The sequence below is a fragment of the Labrus mixtus genome, chromosome 17, assembly GCF_963584025.1.
Source record: "Labrus mixtus chromosome 17, fLabMix1.1, whole genome shotgun sequence".
In the NCBI taxonomy this organism is placed as follows: Eukaryota; Metazoa; Chordata; class Actinopteri; order Labriformes; family Labridae; genus Labrus; species Labrus mixtus.
Window position 1 is genome coordinate 18417700 of NC_083628.1, and position 15644 is coordinate 18433343.

Below are 15644 nucleotides of genomic sequence, written 5' to 3' on the forward strand. Positions count from 1 at the left end.
TATCCATAGTTTAATATCAAGCTAACTAAAGTCCATCTCATGCAGACAGTCTCTAAACCAACTGACATCTTTCTGTTCATCAGCGCACATCCACTTTGCATAAATAAAACGAAGGTGACAGCACCCAGAGTTCCCATTCCATTTATTAGATATGGTTTATAAATAGACACACTCAGACACATATGTTGAAAGTATAAAAAATACAAGATTACTAGACGTATCAGTGAGGTCTCTTCTTCGTCTCCTTTGACACGTTATTTTTATCTCGAGTGACTGACGAAAAAATGGAAAAATTCACTTTTTTTTTCTTACACAGCATAGTAGTTTTCACTTTCACAAGTCCATTCATCAAGCAAGTTACTATCATCAACGTCATGTTAAACTGAGATCAGAGTGTAGAAAACACATGCAGCCAGTAACTCTTCACTGGAACTGTACAGCACCGTCCGTCAGTCAAATATATATGTGCTTCAGGTTTCACCAAACTTTGTCTTACAAATAAAGGAGAGCTGATATCACGAGGGAAAGCACTGAAATGGAGAACTATGGAACTATGGTCAACATGGTACTCCCAACTGGTCAAATATGGCAGCTTGGTTTGTGGTCGTACGTCTCCAAATATGACACCAGTAGCAGGGTTCCACGGTCAAGTGAGCAAAAATAATATGCAACATCCTGTTTCACATTTGGACAAAGAACTTGCACATGATAATGACCTTTACATGTGCAATAATAAACACTGATGCTAACGCTGCATATGGGTTGGGTGCAGTATTGCAGCGTAATTCCTCGGTTGGCTTAAATAAGTACTCATGGATGTATGCCAGTTTCTCGACTCACAAGTTCTAACAGCAACCCTTAAAGAGCGTTTGAGCCTTACGTAGCACATCACCTGCACTACTGAGAGTGTCCAGATATAACCGCTATCGACAAATTCTGCAGAAAAATGTGTCTGCTCAGAACTGCACTGTGGTATTGAAAGTGTCCTGGTTTACAATGTAATAGGAGTTTTATTGTCCACCCCTCACCCTGCAGCTACCATGCTTATTTAGCTTAAACCAGGGGCGTGTCGAGAGGGGGTAGCAAGGAATAGAAAGGGGCCACTTGAAATCTGATCGGCCACCCCAAAAATCCTAAATTGTGATTGGCTATTTGCCATGTCAGAGGTAGGACTTTTTGCAAAAGGCTGACATTAGTTTTCTTTACACGTGAATGTAACATATTTTCTTTTGTTTTTACTTTAAATGTAAATAAGTACCTTGCACATTTATTTCAACAGACAGACGGTGCATCAGTAAGTAATTGAAAGTCTGTCCTACTTGCAATGAACTAACTGGTAATGTTCTGGACCAAAACACAGCGAATTAATGCTTTTGCAAGTTAGAAAGTGTGCAGGACTTTGCATGCTCTTTTTTAAGTAAATCCTGACTTTGAACAGACCTAAACCTTTTTTGTCATTAAAGAATTAAGATAAGAAGATATATGTGTTGCCATTGTGTTGTGTTGGCTTTTTGTAGTCCAAATATTAAAGCATTGATCCCGGAGTCTATCTTGTCATCATGATAGCTGATTGTTTCCAGGATTCCTCCAGAGATGGCACTAGAGAGATAGTATCAGGGTCATATTTTGACGTTTTTCACCATAACCAAACTGCCACATTTGACTACATGGGAGTAAGCATGGATTAGGGAAAACAGTTGATTTAGTATTTACTGATTGATAAATGATCCTTCATGTCTTCGAGATATGTAGAGTCGTCTGCAAATAAAACAATTTCTATTGGTTCAGTTTTATTCTTGGATTAATATAAGTTCCAATTTCACTGTTGGTTCTTTAAAGGCCCTGACACACCGAGGTGATCATCGATCTAGTCTTTGCGGTGTGTCTTGCTCCGTCGCTACCCGTTGGCACCCGTCTGCCGTTTTCGTCAGCATTGGAGCAGTTGGTGAGAGGAATCACTCTGATTGGCTGTTAGCTAAGCGAATCAGTGCACGAGAAGAAAAACGGAAGTGTTGAAAGCAAGTAAACGACTTCCACTTTTTATCAGACATTATTCTCAATTAGTAGAACCTTTATTATGAGTGCCTAGCAACAGCGGTGTGAAAATGGTCTTCTCGTATCATAGCAACGGTTTATTTATCCGCATTCTTCTCCGTCCTCGTCCGTTTCCCCTTTTTGGAATGACGATTACAGAGTTATTTCCTCTCACGCATGCGCAAAACGTACATTATGGTTGGCCGTTGGCTGTAGTCTTTGCGGTGTGTTCTAGCGACGTGAGGCGACGCCAGTCGGCCTTCGTCGCCACTAGTTCTTTGCCGTCTGCGCGGTGTGTCAGGGCCTTAAAACTGGCAGCAAATTTGGGAGTAATAACAAACAAATAAAGAAAAGTATCTGGAGAGATGAGGCTTTGTTGCACTGAAGAATGTATTCTGCAACCGAAGATGCAATGCAATGGGTACGGGTTAGCTAAAACCAAAGGGGACAATATAAAATCACACATGTAATAAACCTAGTGCAGCACAAATACACAACTACTGTCTTCTTCAAGCATTTATGTACCATATAGCTACTGTGCCAAACCTGGCTCACCTTGTTCTATAGACAATAACTCCTGATGCTAATTCATATATTTGTATCCGTAAATATATCTAAAAATACAACTCATCAACTTCAGTGTTATAGGAAATTGCATGATTTCTTGTTTTTGTAGTAGATGACTCTCACTATTCACAGTGTTTATAACTGAACAGTACAGGCCGACACCTACTGTGTGGCTGGTCACTGGCACCATATCAGTATCCATTATGGACGTTGCTTTTAAGTCCGGTAGTGCTCCAGTAGTTCCAGAGTACACCGTTAGACTTAAAGTGGAAAACGATAACAATCAGTACAGTTCGCCTGACAAGCAACATTAGAAGTTGTGCCTTTTTTAAAATAGTTGTTTCAAGTAGCACACCCGTCTCTTTTTCATTATTCTGTCATGATGAGGATTCACGTTGTCATCAAAACTTTAAATATTTTATCTGAATTCCAACATAGACTTTCTTAACAGATGTAATAATAAATAATATATAATTTAATATAATGTTACATCATATAGTATGTTATATATATTATATCATAAAACTGTCACAACCTCCTTCTACAGGAATGTGGTTCTTAACTCATGAAGCAACTTTGCATAGAAAGTATTTAAATAGCTAAGAAAATAACGTTTAATAGTTTCCGCCTGATATACCGTTAGTCGTGTAAAATAGTTGTGTTGTACTCACTTGGAGATGAGCTTCCTAATTTAAAGAGACTACGTTTCAAAGGTGATGTTAATAATTACAAAAAAATACCAGCATGTCAGTTAAGATCATCCCCAACAAAGGGAATGTGTCGAAAGAGTTAATGACCAGAAAACAGATAAATGACTCGTGTCGGATAAAAAAATCGTACTTGGTAAAAAGACTGAAATAAAAAAATGCACTGTACTCATTCTGCACCTGACAGGAAATATTCTGAAAAAGAATAATACTGACCAAGCACACATGAATATATTTCATTTTGATAACAAAATACTTATCTACAAATGTTTGTAATTGGATTGATATATAAATATGTGTAACAATATATATGTATTTCTATACATATATATTTACAACAAAAGGTGCACTTAAATAATGTCATCGAGGAGATGAGGGGTGCCGACCCAGTCCAAAGTCCTGGGCTCAGAGGCAGCCATTATCATGCACATAAACTGTTTACCGGTCCTCTTATCAATAGGATAAATAGTTGTGGGCGTGAACCTTCTGTTACATTCCACAAACTCACAGAGCTGCTGATACACCTGTGGGTATTCGTGGCGTAGGAAAACCCCTCGAATCCTTAACTCCCGTTGTATATTGATGAAACAGATTTCTCTGGCCTTTCTGCCTTCCTCTCCCTCTTTGTCGATATCTGCTGTTCCTGGAGGTGGCGTGAGGATCAGTGTTTCCATGTCACTCTCTTTCTTGTGAACCTTCCTCTCTGGACTGAAGGAAGCCAGTGCCACCTTTGCATATTTTCTCACAGTTGGAGCTTGGTTCCTTGGCGATGGTCCATCGGGCAGTTGGTCACCGACAGCAATAGATACATTCAAGATGAAACATTCATTTGGGTCGTACTCTTTACCAGCTTCCTGCAGCTCCTTACAGTACTCTCCCAGGTTGTCCCTGAAGCCTTCGAGCTCCCGGAGGGACAGGTATGTAGGCGACATAGGTAGACTATCCAGGCCATACTGCAGGAAGCTACTGGACGACGAAGGGTTTGGAAATCCAAGGAAGAGAACTCCTCTGCCTCGAGAAAGGTAGCCAACTTTGGCAATACGGGAGAAGGCTTTGTGGACTTCAACAGTCTCCCGGCAGTGTTTGATGATGTGACGGCATGTGCTGCCAATTCTTCCATACAGGCAGCTTTCTTTGTGAATGTCCCAGTCCTCCCTGCGACAGTTACGAGAGCAGTAGTAGGTGTAGCAGCTGTGGCAGGATTTAAAGTATAGGCAAGCATTGAAAAGGGTCTCTGTCCTCCGGCATTTGTTGTTGGAGCACATCATTGTATCGTCCTCATCTGGGCTCTGATCTGGGGAGCACTCATCTGCACTCTTCATGGCATCACTGGCTGCGTCCATGTCTCGGAAAGTATCAGGGTTTATCCTTATTGAAGTTGGCTGTTTGTCCAGAGGAGGTGGTTCATCTGTACCTGCCCTTGAGCTCTTTCTTGACAGGGATACTGCTTCTTCTTCATCAATTAACTTCTTTAGTTGATCCAAAATGTCCTCACTTGCCCTTCTACTGGGCGGCTTGTAATCAGTCACCAGATCTGCCAAAAGCTCATCAAGTTGTTCAAGGCTTTGCTGTAGTGAGGCGTTGTCATGTGTCTTCTCTTTGGTTGAGCTTTGGAAGTCATGTTGAAATGGTTCAGGACCCTCAGTGCTTCTGGAGTCAAGAACGTCCCAACTGGCAGATCGTCCGTCAGCCTTGTTAAGTTTCCCTGGCCGCATGTCATTATCAGTGATTGTTATCTCAGGAGTTACAAACCAGAGTTTACTCGTAGGGCTCTTTGCTGCCTCTGTTGGGCTTTTGTCAATTAAAGAGTTATCAGACATAGATAAAGCTGCGTAGCGTCTTGGTGAACTGGAGAGATTGACTACCACCGGTTGTGGTTTGTCACTTTTGGCTCCTGCAGGCTTCCTGGACTCAAGAAGATCGTCATAGCTCTGACCGCGCTGAACAGGAAGAGGTTGCTCTCTTTCTACACGAGAGTTTAGAATATTGTCCCAGGACCTGGAGTAGGACTTGGACTCTGCGGCAATTCTTTGAGGTTCTACACATGGACTGGCATACCAGGATGTTGAGACAGGGTCCTGACGGACTCTAGTTGGAGTGCCTTGAGATACATAAGAGGCAGGATTGGTGGAATAACCGGATGCTTCTGAGCCATACCAGTCATCTGATTGTGGCTGAACGACTCTAGCATGTCTCCGGCCCTCTGTGTAATAAGCCCTTGCTGGAATATGATGCTCTGGGGGCATTGCATACATGTCGCTGGAATAATAAAACCTTGGCGGAGCAGTTTGGACTTGATAAGACCTTGGATCATCCCCATAAAATATCCTTGCTGGAGGTGTCTGTATGATGTATGGCCCTGGCTCACTGGCTGCATAGGGTTTGGGATAACCTGTCTGCACAGAGTAAGGATATGTCTCCACCTCAGGATAATAAGGTCTTGTAGCTACAGCATGCACCATTCGAGTCCTTGGATCTTGAACATATTGCACTTTTGGCGTATATGCTTGTCCTGGTGTGTAACGTTCATCATGAATGTAAGAACTTGGCTGAGGAGGAGCTGTGGTCACATATCTCCCCGGGTCATCTGCATAAAAGAACTTGGTTGGCACATTAGGACTGGAATGAGCTCTGCGTTCCCGACCATAGTAATCACCTGATGAAGGCATTCTTTGCAAGGGGATCTCCATGGGTTGTAAGTAACTATTTGGCATGCTGCGGGAATATTGGTAAGCTTGCCTACTCTCTGTACCTAAAGAATCAGTGGGAGTTGGTGTTCGAGAGTAGGAGAAGTGGCGTGGCACTGTCAGACTCCTACTCCCCCCACTGTGATGTCTCTGCCAGGGTATATCCACATGAGGTGTAGCCTGTTTATGTCTTGAATGAAGTAGTGCTGCATCATCAGGTTTGATGTCTACCCTGCATCTGACATGAGGACTAGTTGCTGGTTTATCCAGCCCCCCATCCTCTGAATGATCAGCAGCATAGTGAGATGAATATTTACTGCTGTCTCCGATTTGAGGTTGCAACTTAATAGGATGGACTTCATGCATATGAGCCCTTGTTGCTGCATAGGATGATTCCCTACGCGGTGATACTTCCGGTCTCCAGCGAGAGTCTCTTGAAGCCCTTTGGGACTCCCTTCCTTTCCTCCCTGAAGAAGAAGACCCTTCAAAAGACACAGGAGTTAGACTTGTCTGGACCCGAGGGGCACTTTTTGACCTGGTCCTTCTTTTTTGTTCTGGGACAACTACCTCACTGGGCATTTCTGCAGCCATCGGTTGAGGAGTTAACCTATGGCTGAAAATATCCGGCGCAGAGAAACGATATCTCTGCTGACGGCCCAAGGCATTCCAGGCAACATCTGGGTTGGCCGCATGCCTATCGGCCTTCCTGTATGGGGAATCCATTGAGTATTTGTTGGATTTTGGGTACTCCAATGACCTATAGTCAAAGGTACGGCAGTGCCTCTTATTAAATTTGCTCTTTCTGTCCTCCAGTTTGCTGTAATTTCTGGAATCACATTGTTTGGAGGGTTGCAAGGACTTGTAGTGTGAAGAAATGGGGACCACTTTTATATCTTGATGCACAGTTGATACCAGTATGTCAGGCGGGTCTGTGCGTGTCATCTTAAAGAGACTCCTCTAGTTTTCTCCATTAAGTTGCTTCAATGTTGATGTGGCCTGGAGGGATACAGAGAGAATATCAGTCAGTGACATTTATCCAATACAAAATAATAACATCACCTATATATGTAGAAGTAATTGGAACAATAATGGACAACTCGTTCGCAGGTCAGCCACTCGATTAAACTTTTGCATAATTATTACGAAATGTAAATGTTCATGATTTTTGCAACATATTAAACTGGCGGGTTTGTTTTTGGAACTAAAAAAGTTTTGAGACCATGGTAGGTTGGTTATAGAATTTGGTATGCCATGTTTCTCTCTCTCCCCAAACTAGGAACCATAGCAGGAACTTGTTGCATTTTCAATGAAAGGACCAGGTTCCTAATTTAGTTTCAGGGACAATATTTTATACCCCCAAAAGACCCTGCTCTGCAGCTAGAACTTTCTAAAGTATAGAAACTTTTGGTACTCTTGCAGCACTATATATTTTGAATCGGTCAGGCACTTGCTGCAGTTAACTTGAAAGCCCTATTACAGAAGTAGAGGTATGTTATTTTCATTAATCATACTTAGACACATCAGTGGGGTTACAGATGAGCACATAAAACACGGAGCGAAAAACACAATTTAGTCACTGTTGTGCATTTATGCCAATTAAGTAATTGAGAGTGAATTTAAAACACTGATATGGAATTGTATGTTCTCATTGATACAACATCAACCTTGTTGTATTCATAAATAACTTTTGATATCAGATATCCATTTAAAAAAAATAAAAATGTCAATTGAATAATTTTCCGAATATTTTTCAGTCTTTGGACTTGGTCGAGACTGCGGACAACAAAAGGCGACCTTTAGTTTTTTGGTACTTTGGGTGATAATACAACTACTGTAATCCATCTATAGTTTCCTATAGCTTATAACCCCATCCCCAATACCTTAGCAACATTAATGTACTGAGGTGGTTGGAGGTTATATTTTTGAAAAAACTCATCACTTAAACTAGTTTGCTTAGTTAGAATTGGGGGATCTACGCAATCTGTTTCCAGAGACTCACACTTAGAGCTTCCAAAGATTCACAGCTTCATCACTTACAAACACACTGAATTATCCTGGGGTTATTCAACTTTGAAGGGAAGAATGAAACATCTATTCTGAGATGCATCTCATATTTTTCTGTCGTCTCAGAAACAAGACATTCATTTGAAGGCTATAAAAAGTTCCTCTGATGAGGTTTGTCTTCGTACTGTCTGCAATAATTGCAGTGGCATCAAAACGGCCAAATATAAATACATGAGCTAATCTGAATGATGACATCAAGCAATAATAAGCATTGTGTTGGCTCTTATAGCCAGTTCAAATGTTTCAAATGTTCAAGATATTTATCCCTTAAATTTCGACATTGCAACAAAACACGTAAAATTCTTCTGCAACCCAATGGAAGTTACAGGCCAACAGCTAACCACTAAAAATCAAGTCCCGTAAATGATGATTGATTGGTGCTGATTGGCTTTCACAAATAGTGTTACAAGAATGACACACCTCGTTGAAAAAAAATAATCTTGTGTGTTGGGAATTTGTGTCTTTCATGTCTTTGGGGTTGCCCATTTGGAAGCATGCGTTACCCGTCCAACTTTTACCAGGAGTGTTGGTAGGTTGGGTGCTGCCTACACACCTGCCCCCCATACATTTCACACCCGATGGAGAGTTACCTGCACTAAGTGGCACTGTTTCTTTTTTTAAATGTTGATGGTTTCAAATTTTAGTCATTATTAAAAAAAGTCTCACTCTTTCTATACAATAAATTAGATAGTATTATGTTGAGCAGAGGAACAACAAAATACAGTAAACAGCCTTTAATTGGTGAAAGTCACTCGGGAATTGTAGCTTGGTGACTGATAAATTATGCTGTTTGTTTCCTCTGATCTCACTGACTGCATTCCCCATCTGCATGAATTTAACATATCATTTCAAAAGCAAGCAGATGAAAAGTGACAGGCAGTGTGCATGTCTGGGAGATGCAGCTGAGTGGTGAGATTTGTCATGAACAGCCAGAGGAGAGAAGAAACCGGCTGATTCTGAAGCAGAGAAAACTCATTAAGAAATGTCATTTCAAGGCGTTTACTCATGCTGTATTAATTCAGCAAAAGAAAAATCCAGGCGCATGTTACTCATAAAATTATAATGTGTATTCATTGAAAGGTTTGTAAAGTGACTGCAGAGGAGTAAAAGAGAGGGATCACAGATAATTCAAATTCTGCTGTAATGATAATTAAAAAGTACAAGCTGCTGAAACCTGTTTGAGACCACCTCGGGACAGGGAGCTGACCCAGATCGAGCAACTGGTCGAGCAGATGCTAAGACAGCAGCAGATGGAGGATGATTATGGTGTAGACATGGCTGATGTCTCCCTAACATCCTGTGGCAATTGCAGCCAAAGAACATTTGTAAATATCATTTTGAAAAACCCAGAACAGTCAAAAGTTCAGTTGAGGTTCAGGGAAATTCAGATTAATTTAAGTGACTTCAAAAAGTCAAAGTGCGGAGGCGTCGGTTGCCTAGTGGTTAGTATACACGCCCATGTACAGAGGCTATAGTCCGCCAAGCGTGCAGCTCGGGTTTTGGAATCCGAACTGTGGCTCATTTCCTGCATGTTAAACCCCCTATCTCTCTTCCTGATTTCTGACTCTCCCCTGTCCTATCTCTAAAATCAAGCACAGAAAGCCCCCTAATAAACCTACACCCTTTTATAAACAGGTTTTTTAAATAAGCGGTCAGTCATCAGCCAATGGTTTATATTTCCAGCATAATCCAACAAACACCTGCCCACTGAAAATACCTGATAAAAGCAGCTCACGTTAGCAGCTTCCAGTCCATTCAAATCATGAATTGGTGTGTCAGGATTTTATTTTTAGGTCATATCACAGAGAACTACATAAACAAAACTAATTTATCCCCCCAGAAATCCATCAGTTCCCCCATTACCCTGTAACTAATAATATTTGATATGCATGCAGGGGACATATCAACTATTTCACCATCATGGCAATAAGGAGATTGAGAGGCAATTTCAAAGACTAGTATAATTTCACTTTGAAGGTTGGCTGTGATTGGCTGAAGTCTTACCCTCCCAAATGTCTGCATGCAGAAAGTGTTACTCTGCTTTCACACTCTGTCTGTCAGCTCTCCTACAAACACCCTGAGGGAGCTTCTGAGGCTTTACACATGACATCACTGGCAGCGACTTAATCCCTGTGCTTATAGTAATGTATGTTTTTTCCATTTATGGTTATATAGGTCGAGTTACTCTCTAGTTTATAACACCTGGAATCTAAAACTGAAGGGCTGCTCAAGCCTCAAACTGGTCCCTCGTAGTGAAAGACGATGGGGGATAATGGATGTCACGTCTCTGAGGATGTGCAAAAGTGTTACTTCTGGTCAGTGAGCACTGAGCTCTGTTTTTATGGTGCATTGTGGGTATTTTCTATTGAGCAAAGCTCTCACCGCAACACTGCACCATTGGCAATAAACACCGTAGAAAATGTCTGACTCCCCGGCAAAACTAATTCATCGCCTCGAAACGTCCCCTCCCCCAACATCAGTGTTCAAGACTACACCATGACGGCCCCATTTGTTACCACGTTGTGTTTTATCGTCTTACTTTGCATTGTGACTCGTGCAGTCCCCACGCTGCATGTTAAATGTGTTTAAACAGCCAAGTCTGTCTGGGTCTGTTTCTGAGTTGAGTATCAGCCAAGTAAAGGGAATCGTAGAGCGGTTCAACGGCCAGAAAAGTGATGCTGTTGTTTTTATTCTTGCTGCCCACAATGAAAGTTGAGCCTCTGTGACTGACAACTAAAGGAAGACTTTCAATCAAAATATTTAAGTTGCAATAATGAAGGTCCAATCAGTGAGATGTGTAGTGAGTGAAATGATAAAGTGACTTTACTATATGATCAGACATTAAGGAAACATGCTATGTTGAAGTGCTGACTTCTCTGACAACAATGCAGCAGCCAGTATGTCCTCCTTCTAACTTTAGATTCTGGTCCTGAATGATCTGGATTTGTTTGGACCAGAGAAGGTAGACGGTTTTAAGACACCCCCACACGGCCGTTTTGGACGCCCCTCGGTTTGTCAGATATGAGAGCAGTTATCAGGTCAACAGGTGTTGCAGTGATGGAAGCGGGCAAGAGAAGTGGTTCAGATAGAAGTGATTGTACCCGACCTAAAAAGCCTCTGCACAATTTTGTTTTGTTATTTTGATAAATTGTTCATTTCAGGGTTCCCAGAAGGACAGAAATCCTGATCAGAGTGGTTGGGGATTTTCTGTCCAATTTCAACCCATTTTATTCTTTATTGAAAATCAGAAGTTCAGCGCCTTATTGGCTGTGTGATGTTAACAAGAAGGTTAAGAGACACAGTAAAGGGACACAAACATTTACCACAGAAGAAGAAAACAAACAGTACACGTGCGATGTGCTCATACTCAGGCTGTGCAGCTCTGACTCAGAGGTAGAAACACTGAGAGTTGACGTAATGACTCAAACCCATCGGGAGCCGAAGTTTAAAAGAATCTGGTGGCTGTACGTCATGAGCAGCAGAACTTACAGACAGAGAGCTGTGAGAATGGATCCAACTTGATCCATTCATTTTTGTGTTTGTGACAGTGATAAGCCGTCCCTTGTAATTCAATCATGTTAGCAGCTATATACGGACGCTACTTGGAAATATCCGCCGCTATGTGTGTGAATGTACAAAGTGTGACAGAAGCAGAATCCAGTTTATATCTGGTCTAGACTTTCACCTCTGCAACATCCCCAAAATCAGACATATCTTGTCCTAAATTGATGCAGAAAAACAAATTATGTGGCTTAATTTGTACTTCTAGGTTGGATTTTTTGTAAAAAGAACTGAACTGCTGGTGACCAGAACTGGACGTGATCGGTGCACGACTGGTCCTCTCAAATATGACCAATTCTGTGTCGAGCTCAGATTCACACACAAGATGCCGCATATTGCACGCCATGCACACAGCGATACACACAACACACACAAATGAATCTTTCATATGAGGCAAAGACTGCGGACTGAAGTGAGATCAGCGGTGTGACCACGGGGTGGCATGGGCCCCCCTTGAAGTTTGAATAGCCACCCCGGGTGCCACCCCAAAATCCCAAACTATGATATACTTTATTAGAGGGGGGGCTCAAGTTAAAATAAAGTATTCTGTTGGTGTTGCAAAACGCTGCTTAGTTCTCTCAGTTGTAAATAAATGCTGTAAATAAATTTCTTGCACACTGCCTACCTTGCAAAGCATTTATTAGCTACATTTGGGTATCAAAATGTATTATTGCAAAGTAAACAGCGTGCAAGAGTTTGCATGCAGTTTTCTAAGAACTTGAAATTGTGACTTGTACATCTTTTTTTTGAGTCCTCAAAGAAATAAGCTAAGAAGATGCATATGTTGGAAAATTGTGACGCTTACAAGTACAGTTCATTAATGGAGAAAGAAGACGGGTTTAATATATTCAATTAATTTGTGTGTTTGCAGAAACTTCATGCTACCTCAAAGTCAGTGGCTCAGGTGGGCCACCTCAGTTAAAAAGTCTGGACACGCCCCTGAGTGTGATCATTGACAAATGGAGAGTTATCATGCTAGGTTTATCTGTTATCACTTCAATAAACAGATACTATTACATGATAAGGGTCATCGACTGAGGCTAATTGACGGTTTGGTCAGCATTCAGGATGCCAAACTTTTCAGAATCAATGCAATGTTTGCAGAAGGACGTACCTAAACAGTGAAGCACTGAAAGCAAACCAAGTGTACCAAGACAACAGAGTGCATGTTGTAAAGTGAAATAATACTCGTAGGCAATAAGGCAGGAAGCGGTGTGTAAATCATGCAATGCTTGCAAAGTGTGTCTAAAGACCTTACAACCTTTTCAAACAGCTGTTGTACGATAATGCATGCAAAAAGAATAGTGAGCAACAAGGTCAGAGCAGGGGAGAAAAGGACGATGTCTTCCACTGTGTCGCTCCCAGCAGGAATTAGGTTATGTGTCATTCTGCCTCTCTGCTGCTGATACAGCTAGCAGGGGGAGTCAGGCGAATAACTATACTGTGTCAAAGAGAGAGGCAGTGATACTTAGCAAAATGCTAAGAAAGGGTAGCTAGCTCCATTAAAGCTCAGCGAGCGAGCTGAGCTTTGTGAGTGCTCCGTGACCCACAGCGCTGCGGATAAAGAAGCTGTTAGTCGAGGGTCAGATAATTTGGGCCTTTCAAGCCTGAGAGGATATGAAACTGTCGTATTCAGGTCCCTTTAAACCGGGCCAGGAGAGTGAGAGGTAGCCTCAGTGCTGGCCTTAAATCTCACCCACATGAGAACAGAGTGAGGCTGGCTTTGTCACCGCAGGAACAAGATACTGAACAACATTGTTCTAGTTTTAAAAATTGAAGGTGTGAGTTATTTGTGAAACTTTGGTGCATGAAGTAAGTCAAACAAGTAGAAGGCAGCACAGGAACAAAAGGTTATGTGTAAACGTATCAAATGTACTTGATAATCACCATCAGTTCTGGTCATTCTGGGTGCACATGCATGTCTCTTAAACCCTAACAAATAGGGCTTTCACACTTGCAGAAAACTCCTGAAAAACTCCAGATATTTGCCGGAGAAGCTGCATGTGTGAACGCAAACATCCAATTTTTACCCTCGGACTTCACCCAGACTTTCTCCTCCAGCCTCCAAGTATTTTTTCCGCATTAAGTCTGAGTGAGCTGATGTGAGCATACAGTCGGATATTCTCTTGTGCAGATGATATTTTCAGGAGTGCAGATCTGAAAACGGCTCAACATGCCATGAGCTGAAGACCAACAGAAATGTGCTGCATGTTTAATTTGGTCTAAATACCGGAGTTTTCATGTTAAAAAGAAGTATTTCTATTAGTGCTTTCACACACAAACTCAGATAAACGTCCTGAGATGTTCATGGTGAGCTGCATGTTAGAACGCAAATCCTTCACTCCGACTTTAACCAGGATTTTTCGAAAAAAAAAAAAAAACTCTGTACATGGGACACTTAACCGCTAGGCTATCCAGCGCCCCTTGACTTCCAGAGTTAGATCTGTAAATGTATCCACTAACCTTGTTTTGTTTGCACCGGCTGTGCCAATATTCTACATCAGACTAATGCAGTTCACCACTCTGAGCACAAGTACACCCTCGGTGTCCGCTCTATTTTGTCGCTGTGAAAACAACATTTGGAACCAAGCAGCGCTCATCGTTACCACTTATCCTTCTTCAGCCAATCAAAATCAAGAAAGAGTCTTACTAACGATACCATATCAACTTTGTCCACAACAATTCCTAAGGGAGTGACACGCCTCCTTGCACACAAGATGGTGAGTTTTAAGTGATATTTATGGTCATGGTCTTGACTTGGTCTTGCCCTGCGTTGGTCTTGGTCTTGGTCTTGACTCGGTCTGGAAGCACTCTGGTCTCGGGTATGTCTTGGTCTCGGTGTGTGTGGTCTTGACTAAAACACTATAGGTTGTTTCGACTTAAATAAATTCTGGATATTGTCTCATAATTCGACTCCATGTTCTCTTTTAACATCCTAAAGTCTTGTATGTCCAGAAACATTCCTCACATGTCCGAGGGAAAGAAAAGGTTCTGAATTCTCTCTGTGTCATAAAGAGTCTCCCCATCAGTGCTGGTGCTCCATCTGTTCGCTTTCAGCTCCTGATTCCTCTGAGTATCCTCACTCGCCTCCTGACTGAAGTGTGCCATTACATGTGAGCGGGCGAGCTGACTCTTCAGCTCTATAAGCGCTGCTTCCTGCTCCGTTTCCCGCATCCATTTGCAGAGTTGCCTCCTGAGTCTCGTCAGTGTTTTCTGATGTACGAGGCTCAGCGGGGATAAATCTGCAGCCCCGAGACCCTTCAGCTGCATTTCTTATACGACCTGTGCTCTCTAATACATCAGCCTGTCGTTCTGCTGCTCTGATGCTAATTTACACATAAAATACATTCTGGACCAAAGGTCAGTGTGGAGGAATGACGAGTCAGCTGTTCTTCTTCCGATCATCAGAGCGTGCACGATCAACCTGAACAATGAAACTCTGTCAACATGAAGAACAACGAGCTGCCAACGGTCCCCACTGAAGAATTAGCAGGAATGTATTCATGCATGAAAGAGTATTTATTGATGTTTGTTCATCAGTTTTATAGGAAGAATGTGCGACACATAAATATGTCATAAATCCAGTATCTCTTGTGTAAATGTGTCTCTGAGTCATGACTGTCTACAATGAGTGAGAAGCTCGAGTCCCGCTGGCTGTGTTGTTGTCAGAGTCGTGTTTACATGAACGGGACGGCCGGCTCCTCCCCTTGTGTATAAAAGCTGTTTTAGTCAAGAACTAGAGAGAAGAAGAAGAACATACTCACTGATTATTTGGATGTTAGTAAGAGTTTTTAGATCACGCTCATTTACATGCAATGTGAAGCTAAAAGCTAACTAAAGAGCGCTAACATTAGCATGCTAACACAACAATGCAGGACACGGGTGATTGCAGCTCGAGCTGAGGACGTTTTGTCCGCCGCTCGCTCTTATCTTTTTTCGTTTGAGTGCATGTTGAGGGGGGTTGGAGGTGTGTCTCTGGAGGAGAGCGGAGGCTTCAGTATGGAGGAGGTGTGGCCAAACAGGA

The 15644-nt window shown here is 42.1% G+C and overlaps 1 protein-coding gene across 1 annotated transcript in view; it reads right to left on the reverse strand.

Moving 5' to 3' along the window:
- ajm1 (apical junction component 1 homolog) overlaps nt 1–15644 on the reverse strand; it is a 142316-nt gene that overhangs the window by 121990 nt on the left and 4682 nt on the right. The window contains exon 2 of the mRNA XM_061061401.1: nt 2284–6991. Coding sequence (XP_060917384.1) covers nt 3659–6937 — 3279 coding nt within the window. The 5' untranslated portion in view covers nt 6938–6991 and the 3' untranslated portion in view covers nt 2284–3658. The remainder of the gene's footprint in view (nt 1–2283; nt 6992–15644) is intronic.